The sequence below is a fragment of the Vulpes lagopus genome, chromosome 11 (assembly GCF_018345385.1).
Source record: "Vulpes lagopus strain Blue_001 chromosome 11, ASM1834538v1, whole genome shotgun sequence".
Taxonomy (NCBI): domain Eukaryota; kingdom Metazoa; phylum Chordata; class Mammalia; order Carnivora; family Canidae; genus Vulpes; species Vulpes lagopus.
Window position 1 is genome coordinate 7,967,563 of NC_054834.1, and position 23,137 is coordinate 7,990,699.

At 52.4% G+C, this 23,137-nt stretch overlaps 1 protein-coding gene across 4 annotated transcripts in view; it reads left to right on the plus strand.

Annotated features, from left to right (window-relative positions):
• GLI3 (GLI family zinc finger 3) overlaps nt 1-21,949 on the plus strand; it is a 269,322-nt gene extending 247,373 nt beyond the window's left edge. For 2 of the 4 annotated variants that reach the window (XM_041722637.1, XM_041722640.1), the window contains 5 exons: nt 3,420-3,569; nt 4,692-4,856; nt 10,199-10,489; nt 14,969-15,299; nt 16,203-21,949. In XM_041722637.1, the coding sequence (XP_041578571.1) occupies nt 3,420-3,569; nt 4,692-4,856; nt 10,199-10,489; nt 14,969-15,299; nt 16,203-18,544 (3,279 nt within the window). In that variant the 3' untranslated portion in view covers nt 18,545-21,949. The remainder of the gene's footprint in view (nt 1-3,419; nt 3,570-4,691; nt 4,857-10,198; nt 10,490-14,968; nt 15,300-16,202) is intronic. The other 2 variants (XM_041722638.1, XM_041722639.1) reach the window with 1 other exon arrangement.
• The last annotated feature ends 1,188 nt before the right edge of the window (nt 21,950-23,137 follow it).

The following is a 23,137-nucleotide window of genomic DNA, read 5'->3' on the forward strand; positions in this document are numbered from 1 at the left end:
GGGGCAGGCGTCCCAGGGCTGCTCTCTGCAGGTCGTATCCTGCAGTCTGGCTGCCCATTTGGCTCCGTATGCAGCATCATAGGTGGGCGCAAGCTGGGCCCCCTCAGCAGCACCCACCCAGCCCTGGGAACTCATGCCTCCTTACTGCGCCGGGCCGGGGCTGTGCTGCGTGCCCCCTGTGTCTGCTAGGCCCATCCTGTCCTGCCACGCGTGTTCCTCACCCTGTTCCTCAGAGGCACCACTCTTCTGCATTGGTGACCCTTTCTCCCCACGCCCTTCCTATCTGCACACCTGGCAGGCCTCTACTCATCGCTCAGGTCCTACCACAAACGCCCCTTCATTGAAGAAGCTGACCGTGCTCTTCGGTGTGCTACATGGATTTGAGCCCCCCTGTTAATTATTTTTAGAAAACCTGCTTCCTTCCTTTCATGACACTGATCACAACGATAATTGTACAGTAATTTGAGGCATTATCTGCTTGGCTCCGGTGGACTGTCGGTTCCTTAGGAGAGGAAGCACGTCCGTCTGGTTCCCCAGCGCAGGGCCTGGTGTGGAGGGGACCTCACTACGCATGAGTAAATGCATGACAGAATGGAATGCTGCAGTCACATCTGTGCAGTAAGCATTGATTCATCAATGAGGAAAAGTGTCTGTAGAACACTGGAGACTCAGCTCAAATGCAACATCCACTCAGAAAACTCTAGACTTTCTAGCTCGTACTCCGGTGATCCCGCACATCTCCTCTTGGAGACCTGGGGATCTTGGATGACAAGCACCCGGTTCTCTTCAGGCAGTGTGCACGCGGGACAAAAGAGAGTGCACTCGCCAGTGTTGCCTTATTCTACCCGCCAAGGTAGAGTTCGCGTTTGGCTATCATTCAAATCCTTCTGAACTCTTGATAGCGTATTATCGTAAAGTGATAGAACACGTTACATTAAAATCGTATTGTATGGACACTAGGCGAAATGAAGCTGAGTCAAGATAAGCAGAAGCATCAAATTCAATCTGCTTTTGTCCAGTGAGACTTCAGTTTGCCACATGAGTCCAATCAACTCAGCAAATATTTACTGAGGACCTGCCAGGTGCCAGGGACACGGGCCAGCTGCTGAGAATACGAAGCTAAAGGATGTGGGTCCTGTCCATCCTCCAGGACTAGGCTCAGGCCCGGTTCCACTTCTGCTCTCCAGCTCCGCCTAGCTCCCTCCTCCTTCCTTCCCCCCTCCCTCCCTCCCACCCTTTCCCCCTGTGTTTTCAAGTACATCCACCCAAGGAGTCTGTTTCCAACAGCTTGGGAAACAGTGGGCCAAGAATAGTTTGTAATGGAATGGATTCGTGTGAATGGCAGTCGTCTGCGTGTCACGGGGGCTTCCAGGCTGGGTCCCCGGCGTACCTTGGGACAGTCCTGGCTGCTGCACGTGGGCTGCAGAGATGCTCTTAAAGCTGAAATATAAAGATTGTATGTTGTCCCCTGTCCAGGACCTCTCTTCTCTTCGTACCCTTAGGTGCGCTGCATAACTTTTAAGAGCTACGAGTACTCGGAACAGTTGGCTTTTTGTAGGAAACCCTCATCTGTGTGTCCTGTGCTGCTGTACCATTGGGAGCCTGGGCTATGCCGTGTGGTTTCCTTGTGGAGCTTCCGAGGACCCGGGTTGTCTCCCCCTGGGCTCCGCTCAGTTCCCCACCCTCCTGTGTGCTCCGGCTCTCCGGCTCTCCGGGGGCTGTTGAAGAAGCAGAGGGTTCATGTAGCTGCCTTCCTCTGCCCTCTCCCAGTTGGTTTTCAAATCCAGAAAGCAGAAGAAACATCATTTTTCCCTGCAGCAGTAGGCCCCCTCCTGGAGGAACCGGGAAGGGCAGACTCAGGATGCAGCCTCACCCCCAGGCCCCCAGAGACCTTGCACCGGGGAGCCACAGCCTAAGCAAGATAGTAATTAAACGTCCCGTCACTACCATGCAGGGCATGGAATCCAAGGGGGGCTTTCCCCTGGTGCACGGATTCACTTGTGGTGTCTTTCTATGGACGTTCGAGAAAGTGCTCACAGGAGCCTTAAATGAAGGCAAATAGAATGCGGGGTAGCCCGAAAGTAAAACCAGCAGGATCAACCCAGGACACTGAGTGGACATTTAAATCGCATCATCATCCTATTTAAATTGACTTCAATTTGACCCAAGTCGAGAACCTTCTCTTCCTGGGGCACTCCTGTAGGTTTCTAGTGTCTTCCCATCTGACACCTGAGGTGTGACTCCCAAGGAACCAAATAAAGAATGGTCCTAGGAGGACCCCTGGATGGCTCAGCAGTTTAGCGCCTGCCTTCGTCCCAGGCCATGGTCCTGGAGTCCCGGGATTGAGTCCCACATTGGGCTCCCTGCGTGGAGCCTGCTTCTCCCTCTGCCTGTGTCTCTGCCTCTCTCTCTCTCATGAATAAATAAATAAAATCTTTAAAAAAAAAAATTAAAAAAAGAAAAGAATGGTCCTAAAACTTTGAATTAACGAGGCGCTCAGGGAAATTCATCTTCATTTTATTTTATTTTTTTCATCTTCATTTTAGAAACAAAGTTAAGAGAGTTCTCGAGGCTGGAAAAAAACCTTAGAGCCTACGTAAGCCGTCCCAGTGTTGTGTGCACGGAGAAGGCTAAGATTCTGATGAGATCCTGAGACTAGTGTTCTGTGGGTCTCCTGGCTCTCGTCAGTTGGGCTCGTTCGTCCCTGATTATTATCCAAGAAAAAACTCCCACTAACTGGAACTAAAGTGTGGTTAGAGAAAGCACTTTGGGTTTTGTTACTCCCTGTCACAGAATGACGCGTGTGCACGTGTATGCGTGTGTGCATGCCTGTGTGCATGCGTGTTCACTTCAGCCGCGGTGCTAACCTGAGGCCTAGAGTGCCTGAGAGCAGGGAAGTGCCCCTGTTGACCTTGACACCCCCCCGCCCCTGTGGCAGGTGGAAAAGGTGGAGGCCCAGCAAGGGCGCATGGGCTCCCGGGTCCACAGCTCCCCTCTTCAGAGCTACCTTTTCTGGGACCCCAGGCTTCCTCCAAATAGCGCCACTCCTGCTGCTTAGGAAGTATCCTTGCAGGGTTACTCAGAACAAACTTACTTAAGAAACATGCAAACTGGGGCACCTGCCTTCAGCTCAGTGGCAAGATCCAGGGGTCCTGGGATCGAGTCTCACATCCCGCTCTCCATGGGGAGCCTGCTTCTCCCTCTGCCTGTGTCTCTGCCTCTCCCTGTGTCTCTCATGAATAAATAAATAAATTCTATTAAAAAAATACAAACTAAAAAATATAATAATCTGTAAGTGAAGTTATCAAATGTTCCTTAGGGCTTGGGGCGGGGGCACTTTCTGGCCTCCCTTCTTCTGCAGCCTTCAGAAAGGAGCCCTACATCTCCATGTGCTTTCCTTTTCTTCTTCCAAACCCCAGCATATAAATAACGACCATATTCACGGCGAGAAGAAGGAGTTCGTGTGCCGGTGGATGGATTGCTCGAGGGAGCAGAAGCCCTTCAAAGCCCAGTACATGCTGGTGGTGCACATGAGGAGACACACCGGGGAGAAACCTCACAAATGCACTGTGAGTGTGCGGCGCAGGCTGTGGGCCCGGGGCTCCCGGGAGCCAGCACCTGTCCGGTTGGGGTTCGGGTTCCCCCGGCTTCTGCACACTGTGCTGATGGACCCAGCTGAGGGGGGCCCGGCCAGGAAGGTGGGCGGGCGGGGGGGCGGGCAGGGGGTGGTCTGTGATGAATGCGGGGGTTTCTGAGAAGGGGGATTTCTGGAATGGGGGGAAATCCTGGTGCAGAAGGACCACTGACAGCCACACCTGGGGGGGACAGAAGAAGCGCCGGACCTGCACCGTCCAGCAGGGGAGCCGTGAGCCCCTTGTACCCCTTGGGGGCTTTCAGGTCCTGGCCAAAGCAGCCAAGGCACTGATTTTTTCCATTTAATTTCTTTTTAAAAAATGTAATCATCAATAGCCTCTGGTGGCAAGTAGCTCCCACATTGGATAGCGGAGTGGCCAGCGGGCGGGTGGGCAGGGGGCGGCCAGGGCGCACCGACGGGCCCTGGGAAGGAGCACATGGCTACCTGCCCCAGCACAAGTGCCCATCACGCCCCAGGGCTCACAGGGCAAGGGGGGTGCCAGCTTTGACTTGAAACACTTAAGTCTATTGAAAAATAGAACCCACATGACTTCAGAGTTTTTCTTTGCCTTCCCCCTGGGTCCCCATGGCCGGGTAGAGACCCACAAGACCCCAGGACTAAGCCTGGTGGCGCAGTGGCCACTGCTCAGCCCTGTACTTTACATCTTAAAGGCCCTTTACAAACGCGATCAAATTCCATGCCTTTGTAGGGCCACAAACCCATATTAGTGAACTTTGTGCTGAATCTAAAATCAGTGGGAATTTGAGGAGATCAATGAGCAGATAATGAAACCCATTGTCCACATTGAGTGGTCTATTAAAAAAAAAAGAAAGAAAGAAAAAGGCCTCCAGGACTTTTTCCTAGCCCTGAAAACGCTGTCTCTTGAACTGCACCGAGCCCCATCTGAATCGCGATAAATGCAGAGTTTAGTGGACTTTTGTTCCTCGGTTTTGAAAAGCTGCTGACCCTCGAAATGTCAGTCTTTCATCAACGTTGAGGGAGCGCTAGGCATGAGCCGGATTGTGTGGAATAATGCAGATTCTCCTGTTTTCCTCAGTTTGAAGGTTGTACAAAGGCCTACTCGAGACTAGAAAACTTGAAAACGCACTTGAGATCTCACACTGGAGAGAAACCGTACGTCTGTGAGCACGAAGGTTGCAACAAGGCTTTCTCAAATGCCTCTGATCGCGCCAAGCACCAAAACAGGACGCATTCCAATGAGGTGAGGCTCGGCCACGAGACTAGAGACCGGGCCGGAGCTCAGGGCAGAAACAAAGAGCCCTGGCGGCCCTGCATGAGGAGGCAAGGCCCATCCCGTTTCATTTCCTCTTGGCCATCCCCAGCGTGAGTGGGGCTCTGGGGCTGCAGGTGAAGGCCGGAGCCTCAGAGGTGGGGCGGCCTGAATGCGGGCCTGGTCTGGTGAGCAGTGCAGACCCCGGGGGAGCTTCACACCCCTGGTGCACAGGTCTCACGTTGGTCAGAACTGCCACCTACTGGCCGAGCGCTGGGAGCGTTGAGCTTCTGCGTTTCACCCCCTGGCTCTGCCTGGAATGGCGGGAATCCACGCATGGCAGGACCGACCCCGACCCCGTAAGCAAGCAGCGAGGGTAGATCAGAAGTTACGTGCTGACAGCTGACAGCTTACTGCTAAGACGGCCCTTCTGCCTGCCTTCTCCAGGTGCTGTCTTCAAATGCATTTATCCAAAAAGACTTCTTTGGGGCAACCAGCCTGGGCTAAACAGGGTTTCCAGACGTTCTGAATTCCGAAGGCTCTTGGGAGCCATCCTCGGAAGTCCAGAGTGGTTCCTAGTCAGTCGTTTTAAGATGACGCACTCAGTAAGGCTTCAGGGTTCTTGGGTGGTTCCTGCGGGGTTGCTGTTACTTGTACATAGTTACCCCCCAGAGTTTCAGAGAGGCATGGAGATGACAGTGGTCTCAATGACAAATCATTCTTGCCCGTGTTTCCACGCACGCCTGCCCGCAGACTCCTCTCGGAAGGCCTAGCTCAAGCGCTGTCTTCTCAGCGAAGCCTTGCCTCGAACGAATCCAGAGGTGAACCAAAAAAGATCCCCGCACTTTGCGTGGCGACGGGGTGTTTAGCCAGAATTGGTTAACGTGAGACGTAGTTGTGCCCCCACTAAGTAGCTCGTCTGTTTGCTTGACATGTGTGAGACGAGGAGCCTTTGACGTGGCACAGCAGCTCAGGAACCCTTGGTTTCAGCGTCCTCACCAGGTGTCCCTTCAGCTTAAGAGGCCGAGCGAAAACATCTCTAGTGGGAGGAACCACACTTTCTTAAAAATACACTCACACTTCAGCTGACATGCGCAGGTTCACACGCACCGACTGGTACGCCAGGGTCATGGCAGGAAAAGGAGACTTAACGTCCTTTGGGATCTCTTATTATTAATCAACCGTTTGAGGATGCTTTAGGGGAGGTGCCACATCTCCATTTTATTTTTTTTAATTTTTTTAAAATTTTTTTTTTAATTTTTTTTTTTATTTATGATAGTCGCACACACAGAGAGAGAGAGAGAGAGGCAGAGACACAGGCAGAGGGAGAAGCAGGCTCCATGTACCGGGAGCCCGACGTGGGATTCGATCCTGGGTCTCCAGGATCGCGCCCTGGGCCAAAGGCAGGCGCCAAACCGCTGCGCCACCCAGGGATCCCCTCCATTTTTTTTAATGTCGAAGATGCCTTTGCTGCGTGCAGTGGTTGCAGGGTCATCTGTTATCTGTTACACTTGTTCTGTGCAAAGTTTTAGGGAGTTTAGGCAAAACCCATAACGATAGAAAGGAGATTAGTGATTGCCGGAGGCTGAGGGAGGGGAATAGGGGTGACTGCAAATCGGTACAGGATTTCTTTGGGGGACGTTGGAAATATTCTGGAGTTTGATTGATGGTGGTGACAGCTGCACAAGATTGTGGATGAACTACATGCCACTGAATTGTGCAATTTAAAAGGGTTATTTTCATGGCATGTGAGTTGTATCTCAGTTTAAAATGTTTTAGGGGATTCGATTAAGTAAGAATTAAATTAATGTATTTAACTGCATATATTTCAGTACAATTAGGACTAGAAATTTAGAAGACAGGCACTCCCGTAGATTTTTAGGCCCGGTTTTCCTCCTGCGATTGCAGAGAAATTCGGGTGGCGAGTGTGTTAGGATTAGCAGTGCACATATACAAACACACTTCCCCAGCCTTTTATCTTTTTTATGGACTTAAAGTATGTGCACAGCTGTTTGCTTTGCTTAAATGCATTCGAGGTGAGCTTGTCCACTTCCGTGAGGTAGGAAGTTACAATGTGAGAATTTATCCATTATGAGATTGAACGATGCCCTGTTCAATCAGATCCTTCGCCAGGGCTGAGCGGTGTATCTAAAATAAATTAACCTTGACCACGCAAGGCTTTGGCCTTCCGTACGAATGATGGACAATTTCACATCCACCAAAATCAAGAATCTAGATTTGTGCCAGGGACTGATCCCAGAGACATCTAGGTATCTTCTTTTGTTAGTTTGCTCTCTTCTTTGTACTTTCGTTCATTCCCTAAACAAACACTGAGAGCTGGTTAGGTGCACACGCTTTGCTGTTGTGGGTGCGGAACAGGATACCAGGGACTGGAGCAGGAGGGGCGTCGTTCCCGTTCAGGTAGCCAGTCTGGCAGTCCTCCTGCACCCTCAGGCCGCCTCACCCATTTGGGGCCATAGCAGTGGCCTCTGCCAAGCATCCCGACTCTAGTCCATGCAGCTCATGTCTTCCCAAAGCCACACTAGGCAGGTATCCTTGGGCTCTGACTCGGTTGTATCTCCCCCTCCAGAACCTTCCAGTGGCTCCCTTTCTCCTAGAGGGAAGGAAAGTTTAGACTTTCCAGACTCATTCCTGCTGTCAGCCGGCCCATGCCTGCCCTTCCAGGTGTGACCTCTTACTTGGTGATTATGCATGGCACTGGGCAGCCATGCCCACATGCACGAAGCGGTCCTGCCTCTGGACCTTGGCTTTTCTTTTGGCCCCCTCTAGCCTTCAGTTTTTATCCCTCAGAATCCTGTTCTTTCAGAACCCAGCTATAGTGCTCCTCCTAATAAAGTTCTGCTCACTGAGTAATTACTCTGTGCCACACATCGTGGTGCACATTCCATACCTTGTCTTATTTAGCCTTTAACCGTGACCCCACGAGCCAGGCCTTTTATACCAAGATACAGAGACTCAGTAACCGATGCCTCCCGTAATCATCCCAACTAAAAAATGATTGCCCTCCGCCCACATCCTTCTGTGGCATTCATACTTGGTACTGGTGATAATTACATGCTGTCTTATTTTTCCTGCATATTTTGCATCCCTGGACATCACATCCTACCGTAAATAAGTTTATGTTCTCAGAGTCTTGCACACAGTGAGGACCATGGAACGTTTATTGAGAAATTTAGTTGGATAAATGCTACAAAGTCAAGTAAAAAAAGGTAGCGATTGCTTTCACCAAGTACCTTTCAGTACAGTGAGTCAAGAAAGGAAAGAAGCATGGCGGACGTTGACCATCTAGGACAGGAGACCCAGCTAACCCATTAAGACAACATTTCTCCCCGCCTACAGTTATATTTCACTTCAGTCATTGATCACAACAGAGTTTGGGAGCCAAGCTACGTAATTAGATGTGTTTTGTTGTAACGCATAGGTTTCCGAATTCTGGGTTCTTACGGATTGTTGTAAGCAGAGAAGGTACAGGTGCACACACCAGGGCACATGGCTACACATGCACTTGTGTGTTTTGCTGCACCTGGAAATACAGGAGCTGAGGCACGCCTGTAGACTTGCCACCTCCAACCGCGTCCTCCTTTCCAAGCTAACCCACTCCACGCGCATGCATATGCTCCTGGGAAGAGTAGGTCCTCAGGCACGTAACGTTGGCCTGGCTTCATGCTCTCTCCCCACCCCCCTCCCTGACACCTGCACCATCCATCCCGGCTTGGCTGCTGATGGAGCTTCCTGTCCTGCCAGTGCAGGCGTAGGGCCGATGTCAGAACGCCGTGAGGTAATAGCAGTGATCGCTGGAGCCACTCTTCTGTCCCTAATGCATAGAAGTCGATGTGCTCGTTCATTATATATGTGCTGCAAATCGCACCAGCCCCTGAATAGAAGTAATTCATGGTTAATGGGAATCAATTCTACCCAAAAGAATCTCAAATTTGGAGGTGAAGTCTCTCGGGATAATTTTCGGAGTCTTCACTACATTAGGACATTTCATCATTTTCTGTGGCACTCAGTCTGTTCTTGGGCTTTTAGTGAAAAAGCTTCTTTTAGACACATACATTCTATAAGGCAGGGCATCTTTTTTAATATAATGGGTACATTATACTAATGATGCTTTTTAGGACTATCGCTTACCTAATAGCTCATCTTCTGGTATACATAGATATATATTCTTGTAAGGATTCATGAATATATTATATTTCAAGCCAGGTTAACAAAATCACAATTTTGATGTTGGTCATGAGTAAATGCCATGGCTTCTGTGATATGAGTAAATAATTCAGCTATAAGCATCCATGTAGTTTTTAATGACTGCATTTCTAGGTTTGATCAGTGGCCCACATAGAAAAACATGGAATAATTTACAGGCCTGAGTACTCCGGAGCAGAGCCAGACAGGAATCCTCGTTTCCAGGACACCATCCATCAGCGCTTCTCAACTTATGAATGAGCATTTATAGACGGTCTAATGGGACTTTACAACTTTGAGAATCAGAAAGGTTCTGGATATTCTGAGCCCCAGACATCCCACACAGCTGTAATGCTGCCCAAATGGACATAGTTTAGTGATAATCTCGCACGGAAGAAGCTATAGGCAATTTTTTTTTTTTTACTACACTTACATGCAGAGAGCACATTTTCAAAAAAAGGCCTAGTGAGTTTTAATCTGAGAACCAGAACATCCCTAAGAAATTTCTTCACACAAACTCTCCCAAAGGCATATAGCATTCTTCTGATCGGTGATGGGTGGCGAAGCCTTCTTGTCACCATCGCCATCACCATCGTCTTCACCCACATCTTCCAATACCTATTTGAGTAGCTACCACAACAGCAGGATCCTTCTTCCTACTCATAGGATAAATGTTTCTGAGAACACGCAGGCAGTTTGGGCATTTGTAACTCTCTTTGAGCACTCTCTAAAATAAGGGGTGCATGAGTGGTTCAGTCCGCTAAATATCTGCCTTCGGCTCAGGTCATGATCCTGGGATCCAGAAAAGCCCACTTCGGGCTCCCTGCTCAGCTCCCTGCTTCCTCCTCTCTTGTTTCCCCTGTGTGTGCTCCCTCTCTGTCAAGTAAATAAATTAAATCTTTAAAAAATATATAACATAATAGTCTATTAAAGCTAGATTCACTGGCCCCTGAATGGTGTTCAAATGGCCTTTATTAAACCCTTGGGACTTAGAGGTATCTGAACGCCTCGTGGAAGGGCTTTGAAAGAATTAAAGATACGATGTGCATCCACAAGAGCGATGGGCTGGGGCATCACCAACCACTTCGGTAACGGTCTCTTTATTTCATTCTTGTGGTTTTTGGCAGAAACCCTATGTGTGCAAAATCCCAGGCTGCACCAAGCGCTACACAGACCCAAGTTCCCTCCGGAAACATGTGAAGACCGTGCATGGCCCAGAGGCTCATGTCACCAAGAAGCAGCGTGGGGACATACATCCTCGGCCGCCCCCACCCCGAGATTCGGGCAGCCATTCACAGTCCAGGTCGCCTGGCCGGCAGACTCAGGGAGCCCTTGGGGAGCAGAAGGACCTCAGCAACACTACCTCAAAGCGGGAAGAATGCCTCCAAGTGAAAGCCGTCAAGGCCGAGAAGCCCATGGTATGTCATTCACTTTCCTTCTGCTGGTCCCCAGGCCATCCTAGAGAATTTTTTAAAAGTCAGCTAGGGCGGAAGGAGGGATGTGACCACCCAGGTCCTCACTGCACTGGGCTCTCTGATTGAAGAGGTCAGGAGCTCAGAGACCTGGATTTCTTACTTAAAGGTTGCTTGGCATAGAGTAACTCTGAACAGAGCATCCAGGTTTGCTAACTGGTTTGCAAAATCAACCGAGAGCCATACCCTTCGTGGCAGGTTAGAAAGGCATGACTGTCTACATTTTCAGGAGCCCTGTGATATAAGTCAGCCATCCCTTTTTTTCTGCGGACGTGTCTTTTGTTTTGTGCTTTGCCCTGGTCACCCTGAGATAAATAAGCCATGGTCCCTGTTCTTTAGGCGTTTACAGTCCAGTGGGATAGGCAGACAGCCAAAAAGCAGACACTTGGAACTCAGTGTGATGGGTCTTTAACACAAGTCTGCGTGAGAGCATTCAAGAGGGGGAGCAAACCCCCAGCACACTTGAGGATGTGACAGGGTGAGGCAGGGGTGGTAGCCCTCAAGTTTAACCCTCAGAGACAGGAAGGTGCAGGTCCTGGCATTGCAGCCGGAGCCCGAGCTGCAGCACGTCCTGGCATTGCAGCATTGCAGCCGGATACAGCCCTACATCCAGCAGGTTGTTCAGGAGTTGGAGTAAAAAGGAGTCAGGATTTAAAAAAAAAAAAAGTTATATTTAACTGGTGATGGCAAATGACATGGCACGGCTGATTTTGAGAAAAGCCCACTCCGGTGCCAGGCCGGGGATTGGCTGCCTAGACTAGAGACCATTTCTGCAGTGGAACCAGAAGCAAGGAGGTGAAGAACCAGGGAGGCATTTGAAAGATGTCATCAGGAGAAATGATCCTGGTTTGGTGACTTCTCGGTAGTCACCAGACTGATAATATGGATCATGCTCCTGTGGCAGCTTCTTTCTCACTTCCCCTGGTGACTCTTTTATGTACGTGCCAGACTAAAAACATCCAAAACTTTAAGAAAGACAACAAGAAAAATGAAAAGAGTAGCTGTCGGAAGAGATCCAGCACGTCTGTCTTAGACAACGTGCGTCACAGAGTCAGCTCCGCGGATGTGCCGGGTTCTGGTCTTCCACTCTGCAAGTGGAGGGAAGTGTACCAGAGAGAAGCCGTGTGCTTGGATTTCCAGATGCCTGGACGTGGTCAGGCAGACGGATCTGTACTCCATTTCAGGAAGCTTCTTAAAAGTAGAAAAGTCTAGCAGTTGGACGGACGTCCTGTGGGCTCCTGAGTGATGTCGCCACGCGGCAGTACGTGTGGCTAGGAAGTGATGCACGCATACAATCCCAGGGCTGACCGAGTGGAATCCAATGATTGGGTGAACTGTAATGACTTGCTGAGTTTAAGAGTTTGACAAAGTGACATTAAGTCTAGCCCCCAATAATGCAAGTAAGCTACCCAGATTCATCGTTACGTCCCAGTGCATAGCTGTATTTTGCTTTTCAAAAGCACCTTAGTCAAAATATAATAAAAATAAAAAGCACCTTAGTCAAAAGTTGATGCATGTGTTATGACTCATCACCATACTTCCAGCGTTAATCAGCTCGTAAGTGCTGTTGCACATACTTTTGGGGAGGGGGGGAGCCACATATCAAGCTCCTCAAAGTCCAACTGTACCACGTACCGGACATTCAACAATTTATCCTCAAGTGTTTAATGAAGCAAGGAAAATGAATCTGTGGTCTCCTAGATTATGTCATCAAAAGACAATGATTTATGTCCTTGGGACATCCCAAAGACCCAGAGTCTCTTGTACCTTTAATGTACCTTGTACCTAGCTCAAGAAAACTTGTCATCTCCTTTCCAAACACCCATTATTTAAAAGGAAAATTGAAAATAAATAAATAAATAAATAAATAAATAAAAGGAAAATTGGTAGAAATAAGGGCGTATGGTTATTTGGCTCAGTGACATCTGAGATGCCCCAAGATGTGAACTATATTATAAAGTAATGAAATCATAGAAACGTGGGCTGGAAGGGATCATGGAGATTGAGATGAGGCTCCATGTTTCATAGGTAAGGCTAATCAATTAATCAAATTCCCTACGGGGGCTATTTTGTCTGTATATGTCCATGAATCCATGTAAATATAAGCAGATGGCCTCATGGACCTTGACTAATGCGTATGAGATTTTACATTTCTAATATTCTTTCTTTTAAAACGTGTCTTTGATCATCGTGCTATGAATTAAATTCTTTCTTCTTTTTTTTTTTCCTTATTAATTCCACATCTCTTCTGTGTAATGCTCCTAAATGTCTTGTTCTCACTTCCTAAGGACAGTGGGTAATAAGGTGAGGGAATTTCAGCTTCTCTGCCCTTTTTGTTTTGTGTTCATTTTAACATTCAACTTCTATGCATTTGATTTCGCTGTAGTTTTCGTGCTTCTGTGACTATCTTTGGTAGTGAACATTACTCGGCTGTGCTTCGAACATAGAAGCAATGTGTTTTGAACATCCAGCATGTGGAAATGTGCAGTTAGATGGTGGAAGTCATTGTTCTATTTGTCTAGGTTTTCATAACAAATCACGGCCGGCCGACCAAGCAGATGTTCCCCAAGCCTATTTAATTATCAAATTGACACATGTAAATTCACTCTTGGACCAGACGGGTACCTCTCTTCTTTGAGGACGACCGATCTGGATACATTTGTCGTCAGCAATTTAATCTGTGGTTAAATGTCTGAGCTCCTCTGAGCAGCCCTCGTCATGAGTGCGTTCGCGCCTCCTCCTGTGCCCCGTGCAAGCGTGAGTCCGCGGTGCGTGCAAACACACACAGAGGCACACGCACACGCCGGTTGCTGACAGTCCCACAGTGAAGGACCTCCAAAGCCCCGCATGCTCTGAGGAGCTGGGGACGGAGCACGTGGCCTGGCACGCCACCGTTGTGCTGAAGCGTAACCCGAGCAAGACTTCACGAGCTCCGCAGTCCAATTTGTGTCTCTTACTTTGCTCTGCTTGGTTGCCCAGGACAAACTTAGCGTGTCACATGGCACTCACTTAGAAAAGTGTGCGTTTGCTTGGGTGTGTGTACTGTGGTCGCAGAACGAGTGTGACGGGTTCCCCCGGGAGCCCTCGCGTAGAACCCCGGGCGGCCCACCTGGGAGTCTTGTAGCGGAGCCTGTGTGGCCCTCTCGCCCTGGAGGATTTGCTCATGGGGCTGCCGTCAGGCTCTAGTGTCTAGAGGAACGCTAGAGAAGGCTCTGCGGAGAGACGGAAGGAGCGCTGGGCTGGGAGTCTAGGCTGGTCGTACCACTGACTTCGCTGACTTTGTGACTTGGGGCAGTAGCTGAGCTTCTCTGCACGTCACTTTTCTTATCCCCGCCCAAGGGGTCATACTGTTCTCCAACCGGGACACGGGTGGAAGTTCGGATAGAGTTGTGCAGACTGCTCATGGCGGGCCATTTGATATGGTGCCCCCCGCCCCAGCCCTGAGGACAACCAGCTCTCCGCACCCCCATCATCTCCGGGAGCCCCAGGGGCGGGTGGTCCTTTCCCTGATTGAGAACCGGTGCACTGGGTCCAGTTCCTGACTAGTTGCAGAACTGGCTTGTGTAGGCCACACGGTTGTGGCACGAGGGAAACGTTGCCTGGTTCTCCCAGAGAAACGCCAGGGCACTCTAGGGGCAGCGATAAGGCTCCTCCCCGGACTCGGATGGCTGTAGCTTGCAGCCTTTCTTCCGCGCTGGGTACAGCAGAAGCCAGGCCATGGAAGCTTTGCCCCTTACGGCTGCCTTTACCCACGGCCTGGTCGGGGTCCCTCGGAGCAGGCAGGTGTAGACGGAGGGGGAGAGGTTACAGAGAGCTTGGGGAGCCAGCCCTGAGCAGCTCAGAGAGGGCCTTGCAGGAGAGCAGGAGCGCGTGCCCGGCCACACATCCCCCCACGCACGCTGTAGCCAAGCCGAGCGGGCCCACGGGCCAAAGCCACGTGGGATGATGGGAACCGCTAATGCTCTCAGAGCCCCTCAGTACCCATTTCCCACATCTTTCCGTATTGCCTGTGCTCTCTGGGCCTCACCCTAAGTCCCGCCACAATCCCGAAGAGAAGTTAGTGGGCCCCACTTTGTAGATAAGGAAACTGAGGTTTTGAGTGACTGTTTTGCCCAAAGGATCAAGTCAAGTGATGCAAGTGGGGTTGGGCCCGAGGAGCCGGTGGGCAGAGCTGGCACCTGGGGCAGGACTCCGGGGCTGAGGCTGCGCCCGTCACCCCCACCCCATTCAGCACGCCCCACTTCCATCTGCCTCCGCTGCACATCCACCCGACATCCCATCAGTCGCTGTGGCCAAGCGAGGCCGCCCCCATTCACCGGCACCCAGTTCCCCTCACTCGACCCCTGGGCCCCCCGCGGGTCTGGGTTGGCTCCCTGTCCTTCCTTCCTTCCCGGTGACAGCTCTTTCGTTTGCTCTCGACCCCAGCAGACATCTCAGCCAAGCCCTGGTGGTGAGTCTTCATGCAGCAGCCAACAGTCCCCCATCAGCAACTATTCCAACAGTGGGCTCGAGCTTCCTCTGACCGACGGAGGTGGCGTGGGAGACCTCGGGACCATCGACGAAACCCCAATCATGGACTCGACCATTTCCACCGCAACCACCGCCCTCGCCTTGCAAGCCAGGAGGAACCCGGCAGGGGCCAAGTGGATGGAGCACGTGAAACTAGAAAGGCTCAAACAAGTGAATGGAATGCTTCCACGACTGAACCCCGTTCTTCCCCCCAAAGCCCCTGCAGTCTCTCCTCTCATAGGAAACGGTGAGTCCCGTGCCCACCTCCTGCCCGCTCCGGCCCCCCTGCCCTGCCCCGCCCCGTGCCCCCAAGGCACCGAGACGGACCAGGCTTGCTGTGGGCCGCTGTGTCCTCCGGTCCTAAAATGATGCTGTCACCATACACGTCGGTGTTGCCTTTGTGGGGAGGCCATTGTTTAGAAGCAGGTAGTAAGGGGAGAGCCCTGGCACGGAGGGTGGGGCGCAGCATGCCAACGCCGCGCGTAACTCGTGTTCCGAGGATGCACTTGTAACTGTGGGGCCGTGGTGCAGAAGTCCCCCCTCCCCACGTGGACATTGGGGGTCGGCACTGCCGTCTGCTTTCCAGTCTACACCCGGGAGGTCAGCAGCCACTTTGGCTGATGTTTTCCCAGTTCAAGGAAGGCCAAGCAGCCTCTCGCATTGGCAGCCCCACGTCGGGTTTCCTTCTGGGATCACCCTGAGTACCACCCGGAGCACATGTAAGGGTGAAGCTCCCCACCCACCAACCCGGGCGTGCTCCGCTCTCACAGGGTGTCAGAGGAAGGCCTCGGGGAGACAGGACGCTCCTGGAATGCCTCTGGCCTTGTCCTTGCCTGTCCAGGAGCGCCGTGTCCGTCCCGGGCCTCCTCCCGACGCCCTGACTCTGGGCCCGTGAAGGAGCTTTAGTGATGCAGGCTGCTCGGACTGTTTCGTTTAAGCCAGGGGGTCTGCAAACGTCCCCGCCGCCTCGTAACTGAAGTTTCTAGGCACGCAGCTGCATCCACTCCGTCACCGTGACCCGGGGCCCTTGGGTGGCTGGGGCAGACGCCGCGTGGCCCAGGGGAGACCGGCCCTGGCTTCCCGCAGGCCCTCGGCGCGGCCCCTTGTGCGTCCTCCCCAAACGATCGCCCGTCTCCCCCCCTCTCTGCAGGCACTCAGCCCAGCACCAGCTGCAGTTTGGGCGGGCCCATGACCCTCCTCCCGAACAGGAGCGACCTCTCCGGGGTGGACATCACCATGCTGAACATGCTCAACCGGAGGGACAGCAGCGCCAGCACCATCAGCTCCGCCTACCTGAGCAGCCGCCGCTCCTCGGGCATCTCCCCCTGCTTTTCCAGCCGCCGCTCCAGCGAGGCGTCCCAGGCCGAGGGCCGGCCCCAGAACGTGAGCGTGGCCGACTCCTACGACCCCATCTCCACCGACGCGTCGCGCAGGTCCAGCGAGGCGAGCCAGGGCGACGGGCTGCCCAGCCTGCTCAGCCTCACGCCGGCGCAGCAGTACCGCCTGAAGGCCAAGTACGCGGCGGCCACGGGCGGGCCGCCCCCCACCCCGCTGCCCAACATGGAGAGGATGAGCCTCAAGACCAGGATGGCCCTGCTCGGGGACGCCCGGGAGCCCGCGGGGACCCTGCCGCCCGTGCCCCCTCCGCGGCGGTGCAGCGACGGCGGCGCCCACGGCTTCGGCCGCCGCCCCCTGCTGCCCCTGGACGCGCTGGGCAACGGCGTGCGCAGGGCCAGCGACCCGGTGCGGACGGCGTCCGACGGCCTCTCCCTGCCCCGCGTGCAGCGCTTCAGCAGCCTTCACAGCTTCAACCCGCCCGGGCCGCCTCCCACCCTGGAGAAGCGGCACCTGGTGCTTCAGAATTACACGCGGCCCGACGGCGGCCAGCCCCGCCACTTCCCGCCGTCCCCCTGCCCGCCGAGCATCACCGAGAACGTCACCCTGGAGGCCCTGACCATGGACGCCGACGTGAGCCTCACCGATGAGGACTTCCTGCCCGACGACGTGGTGCAGTATCTGAATTCCCAGAACCCGGCCGGGTACGAGCAGCCCTTCCAGAGCGCCGTCTCCGAGGACAGCAAAGCGCCCCACGGGCCCGGCGACTTCGACGGCCCGGGGCTGCCGGACGGCCACGCGGGCCACGCGGGCCACCCGGGCCACCCGGGCCCCGCCGGCCAGCCGTACCGCCCGCTGGAGCAGCCGTGCCCCGAAGCCAGCAAAGCCGACCTGCCCATTCAGTGGAACGAAGTGAGCTCCGGCAGCGCCGACCTGTGCTCCTCCAAGCTCAAGTGTGGCCAGCGGCCGGCGGTGCAGCAGGCCCGGGCCTTCGGCTTCTACGGCAACGTGGGCGCCCCCCCGCAGCCCCCCTTGCGGAGTGGGCCCGGCCCTGCCGGCGCCTATGCCCCCCTGGCCGAGCCCGGCCCGGCCTACGGCGGCCCCGAGCCCTTGGCGGGCCACGGCGCTGGAGCGGGCAGCCCCGGAGACGCGTTCCACGAACAGCCCTGCAAGGCCCCGCAGTTCGGGAGCTGCCTGGGCAGGCAGCCTGGCGCCCCCGGCCCCCTCGACGGCGGCTGCGCTGCGGCGGCGAAGCTCAAGAGCAGCACGGCGCCGGGGCCCGGGGGCCAGCCCGACTTTGGCCTGCCGCTGGTGCCCGGTGAGTCAGCGGGCGGCCCCGGGAGCGGCCTGGCCACCCAAGACCTGGCAGGACAGGGGTACCTGGCCCATCCGCTGCTCCACGACGGCGTGCCCCACCAAGGGGCGGGCCGCGCAGGCCAGCAGATGCTAGGGCAGGTTAGCGCTACCTCACACGTCAACGTCTATCTGGGGCCCGAGGGCGGCCTGCCAGGGCCTCTGTGTGTCAGCGGCCAGCCCGCCGGCTTGGCGGCCACCCGGGGCTACCAGCCGTGTGCGGCCTATGGGGGCGGCAGGCGCCAGGCTGTGCCGAGGGGCAGCCTCGCTCTGCAGCAGGCACAGCTCAGTGACCCAAGTCCGACCTGCAGGGTGAACGGCATCAAGGTGGAGATGCAGGGGCAGCCCCATCAGCTCTGTTCGAACACGCAGAGTTACTCTGGTCAGTTCTATGACCAAACCGTTGGCTTCAGTCAGCAAGACATGAAAACTGGTTCATTCTCCATTTCAGAAGCCAGCTGCCTGCTACAGGGGGCCAGCGCCGAGAACTCTGAATTACTTTCCCCAGGTGCTAACCAGGTGACGAGCACGGTTGACAGCCTCGACAGCCATGACCTGGAAGGGGTGCAGATCGATTTTGATGCCATCATAGACGACGGGGACCACGCCAGCCTGATGTCAGGAGCCCTGAGTCCCAGTATCATCCAGAACCTCTCCCATAGCTCCTCCCGCCTCACGACACCCCGCGCGTCCCTCCCGCTGCCCGCGCTGTCCGTGAGCACCACCAACATGGCCATCGGGGACATGAGCTCCCTGCTGACCTCCCTGGCGGAAGAAAGCAAATTCCTTGCAGTGATGCAGTAGACCTTAGGGGAAAGGCTGCCAACCAACGTGAAACTTTAGGGGTTTAAAAAAAGATTAAACGGACTCAGTTTTTTGCCGGTTTGTTTTTTGTTTTTCATTTTTGTTTTTTTGTTTTTTGTTTTTTTTTTTAGTTCTGTATGTATTTTAGCAATCTCATCTCACCTGACTGGGATGTGTTTCAAGTATCTTCCTTTTATGGAAAAGGACTCTGAACAACCCTAAAGTATTCTAGGGAGAAACTGTCTTCCATTTCAGTTTTGAATCAGTATTGTTACACTCGAACCATCCTCTTTTTTTTTTTTTTTTTTTTGGTGACTGTAAGCCCACTCCCCACCCCCTTTTTAGTAAACCAGTGTAAATGTGTGATGTGCATGTTCTTCTTTGCGAAGAGAGGTCAAACGAGAGGATTTGACATGTTTCTCTGTTACTCCAAGGAAACAGGAGTTGGTGTGCTTTTGACCAAGGGGTTGCGCTTCCAGCTTTTTAAATTTCCCTTTACGTGTTTCTTTTTGTTCTTTGTTTTCTTCGGTGTTTGTGTTTGTTTTTGTTTTAATTCCCACATCGGGCACAAGAATCAGAATATGGATAGTGAGTTTAAGAATCCTTCGTGGGTGTGCCGTAGCAGACGTAACCGATTGTTGACGCACTCCCCACCCCAGTTCAGGTTAGGGCATGCTTTCGATGGTGGCACGCAAGCAGGAATTTGGGGCTCTGGCGGATGAACACTAGTTTGCTCACGGTTGGGGTTTAGAATTCCTCCTGTCCGTCGGTGCACTCGGGGCAGGTCCGTCTATGTGCTCATTTCTCAGTTATCCACCTTGCTTCTCCTCCCCGTGTCTCCACGACCGTTCCGTGTCGCTCTGTGCTCCGGGGGCGGAGAGGGGCAGGGTGGTGGGTCTGCTACTTCCATCTGTTCCGGCAAGACAAGAAGTTAGGTAGATTGTAGAGTGAAGCTACTGCGTAGAAATAGTTTGGGGAACATTTGTGGGTTTGCTGTATGTGTTGATTATAGTTCCATCTCTTTACCCATTATCCTAGATAACTGAGAATTGATTATATATAGTTCTAAGTATAGAGGTATTTAAACGACCCCACAGCCGACTATTTCATTAACATATATTAATTCCACTATAGTGAAGGAGCATTTCTATTCTAAGTGCCCTATTTTGAGGGATTTATAAAACTTCGTGGTAAAAGAAAAAGCTCACATACAATGACGTTTGGAATAAATCGCTTTAACCGTTGTTAGTATTTGAGAGCGCTAGGAGGATGGTGAGTAGCTGTGTGGATGCGTGCTCTTACACCCCGTCTATGAAACGACGCATCCATTTAAGAGGTTAAATGTTCTATGCAGTTGGTCCTTAATGTGGACTTCATGTATCCTTCTGTTTTGGATTAAAACATTTAAAGACTAAAAAGTGCAGCTACTTGCCATGTGCAGCCGATACACATAAAAGACATACTATGTGTGTACAGAGTACATGGATTATCCAGCATTTTACATTTAAAAATATGTAAACTATTAAAAATAAAATATTAACACCTCAGACTACCTGCTCTTTTGTGTCCCATTGACCCCGGAAGTGGGATTTAATCCAAAGTGATTCACGAGTCAGTCGTGTGGCTTTTTCCCTTCCTTCCTGCCATTTAAATTAGTAATAGACGAAGTCAAGTAAAGTAAAGCATTAGATAATAGGAAATAAGGTTAGAACCAGCCCGTTTTTCTCACACTCATGATCTCTCATTTGGACCAAGAATCTAAGCATGGAGGTAAATTTAAATTTGCCCTTTGGGACTTTGTGGCTAAGAAGGTTGGGTTTGCTTTCAGGTGTCCCCGAAATCATTGGAGGGGCGCTGAGGCTACTGCCTCCACCCCTCCCCTACCCCCACATCCAGCACCTGCCTTGACGTCCAAGGATGCATCTGCTTGGGAACAGAGCCCAAAAGCAAGAGACGGCTCCCGATCGGAGCTGGGTGGAGTTGAGTCTACTTCCAACAGAACAGAGCCAGGCTTTTTCTGAGTTCCTCAAATGGGTAGTGACCCGGTCACAAAATCAGCGGTCCATTCCCTGAAGCTCCTTTTTCTGCAAACGTCAGAATCTCTACGCCCGGATGTCATCTTCCATGCTGTTGTGGTTTGGCCCGACCCTGTCCTCCTCCGTTTCAAAGCTTGGGACCTGGGCCTTCTCCAGCCTCCTGGGTGAGGACAGCGGCCCTCCTCCCTCAGAGTCCATCCCGGGCAAAAGTCCTGGATGTGACCTGCATTTCTCCGTTGCCGTGAGTTCCTGCCTCGTCTGCCCTTCATGGAAGGACGGCCGGCAGCTGGGTGAGGACTCTTGTCATCCCATGCCTCTGCTTTGCCCTGTGGTTCCAGATGATTCTCTTGTGTTGCTCCCTTTCTTCACCGTTTCAGACTTGGTTTCCTTCCTCTCACCTTTAGATTTGCAGAGAGACTCCTACTTCAGCACAGTCTTTGTGTCTCTCTATGGAAATCTCAGAAAGATGGAGAAGGGGGAGAGGGAGAAAGGAAGTATACTTTTATACTTTTCCTGGAGTGCCAGGCGGTGTCCCGGCAGTTAGTGGAAGGAGGGTCTGCTGGGCCACTTAGAAGCCCTCCGTCTGCTTGCACACGTGCCATTCTCCTCTGGCAGGACTGCCCCACAGCTCCCAGCCTTCTCTCCCCCGTGTCAGGGAGACAGCAGCAACTCACTAGTGTCACATCCTACCCATCAGTGCAGGCTCGTACATGGTACTCCTCTTGAACATCCATGTTAATCATGTTTTTATTTGTTAAGCCATTCACTTTGTCTTCCTTTCTAAAGAGCTGATGAGACTGCCCCGGCTCCTCCTATGTTGGCTCGTCCTCTTGAGCCACAGAGTTGTGATTCTTGCGATGTATGTGCCTTATTTTATGTTAATCTTGTTGATGCGAGGGACCAGTCGGTGATGCCCGGTCGGAGCTCGAGGCGGCATGCTCCCCGGCCGGCCAAGCGCACACGATTGTAGCAGAGTCTGAGCTGTCTTGTAACCTGGTTTCCCGTGTTGTTTTGAACTGATGGAGGATGTTCTCTCTGACAAGTTAATGTTGTGTATCCTGCCAACGTGTAAAATAAAATGCAAGTTCATTTTTTTCACCTTTTTTAGATTTTTAAAAAATAAAATGTGTAATCCTTTTTTAAAAGAAACACATGTAAATACATTTAAGTATTGTAGGCATAGTGTTCATATGTGGCCGGCCCTGGGCCTTCTCGGATCAGCCTGCAGCCGTGCGACGCCCCCCTGCCCACCTCACGCCCAGGGCCGCAGTCCTGCCACACAAGGACTCTACTTTTGCTTTTCAGAACCACCTAGTCCTTTTGTAACAAAAAGAAAGAACGATGTTTCTTACAATGTCAATAAAAAAACGCTTTGTACTGAAATGGTTATGGGGTTGTTTATTTGATCCGTAGCTGAACGGAACCATGCTTCCTCAGGAAAAATCCAGAGCTTGCATTTGGACTCAGACACCCCGCCCCTGCCCCCCTACAAACTGAGTGCACTTCCGCCCTGAGACTCAGATTCCTCATCCCCACGACTGAGCATCTAAGACGCTGGTGTCCTCCGCTAGTGGTGACGTCAGGCAGGGCATGTCCCTGGGAGACACACCAGTTGTAACCATCATTGTTTTTCTTAATTTTATCACATTGCCAAATTCCAGGGAGGGAGTACGAAAGTGGTCCAATGTCCAACGACTGGGTTTGTTTCTCTTCTATAAATCCTCTTCTCTTTCCAAAGGATGTAGGACATAATACAGGTTAGAAAACTTGACATGGTGGAGACCTACTTTAATTAGTGGCTTTTAATAACTCACTTCAGACAGAAATGTAAGTTATGTCTCTAATTTGTCTTTTCTTCTATATTGTTTTCAATACCTTCTCCAGAGCACCATCAAAGCCTCCACAGGATCCTCTTCCTCTTTCTGAGTAGCAGCCAGCTTCGGGCCCTGCTGTTAGCAGCACCCCAGGCTTCCCTGGAGCACAGGCTTGCAGGTACACCAGCAAGTCCCTCGGAGGGCGGGGACTCCCCTCCTGTGGGTGATGAGTGCGTCCTCCCTGCAGGGATCCTGCAGCACAGGGATGCTTCATGCTTTCCCAACTCACCAGGGAGGACTCGCCCTCATAAATCCAATGGGCTCCTTTGCTTTCATAACTAGAGCCCTCTCCTAAGGCGTCCGAATGAATTCAGAAAGAAGAAGGGAAAAAATGAATTTATTCTCTATCTTGGGTGTAAGTTGTCAGCTTAGGAAGATGTACTCCGCGTGCTAATTCAGAGTCCAAAGAGGAAAATGAGCTTATGGAAAGGACAGGAGGAAAGGGGCCGCGGGGAAGGGTGCGCAGGCCACGGACGCGGGTCATGGGAGCGGACGGACAGGTGCGGCTCGCAGCTTCATTTAAAACACACGTCCCGAGGAGCAGACCCAGAGCTGGAGGGAAACGGGACGTGCGGCCCCCTCGGCATTTCACAAAGGTTTAAGTAGTTTGGGGAACTCGAAGATGTTCTCTAGTCCCCAAAGGAGACCTTCGAAGGAGAATGCTAGGATGGGTGGAAAACGAA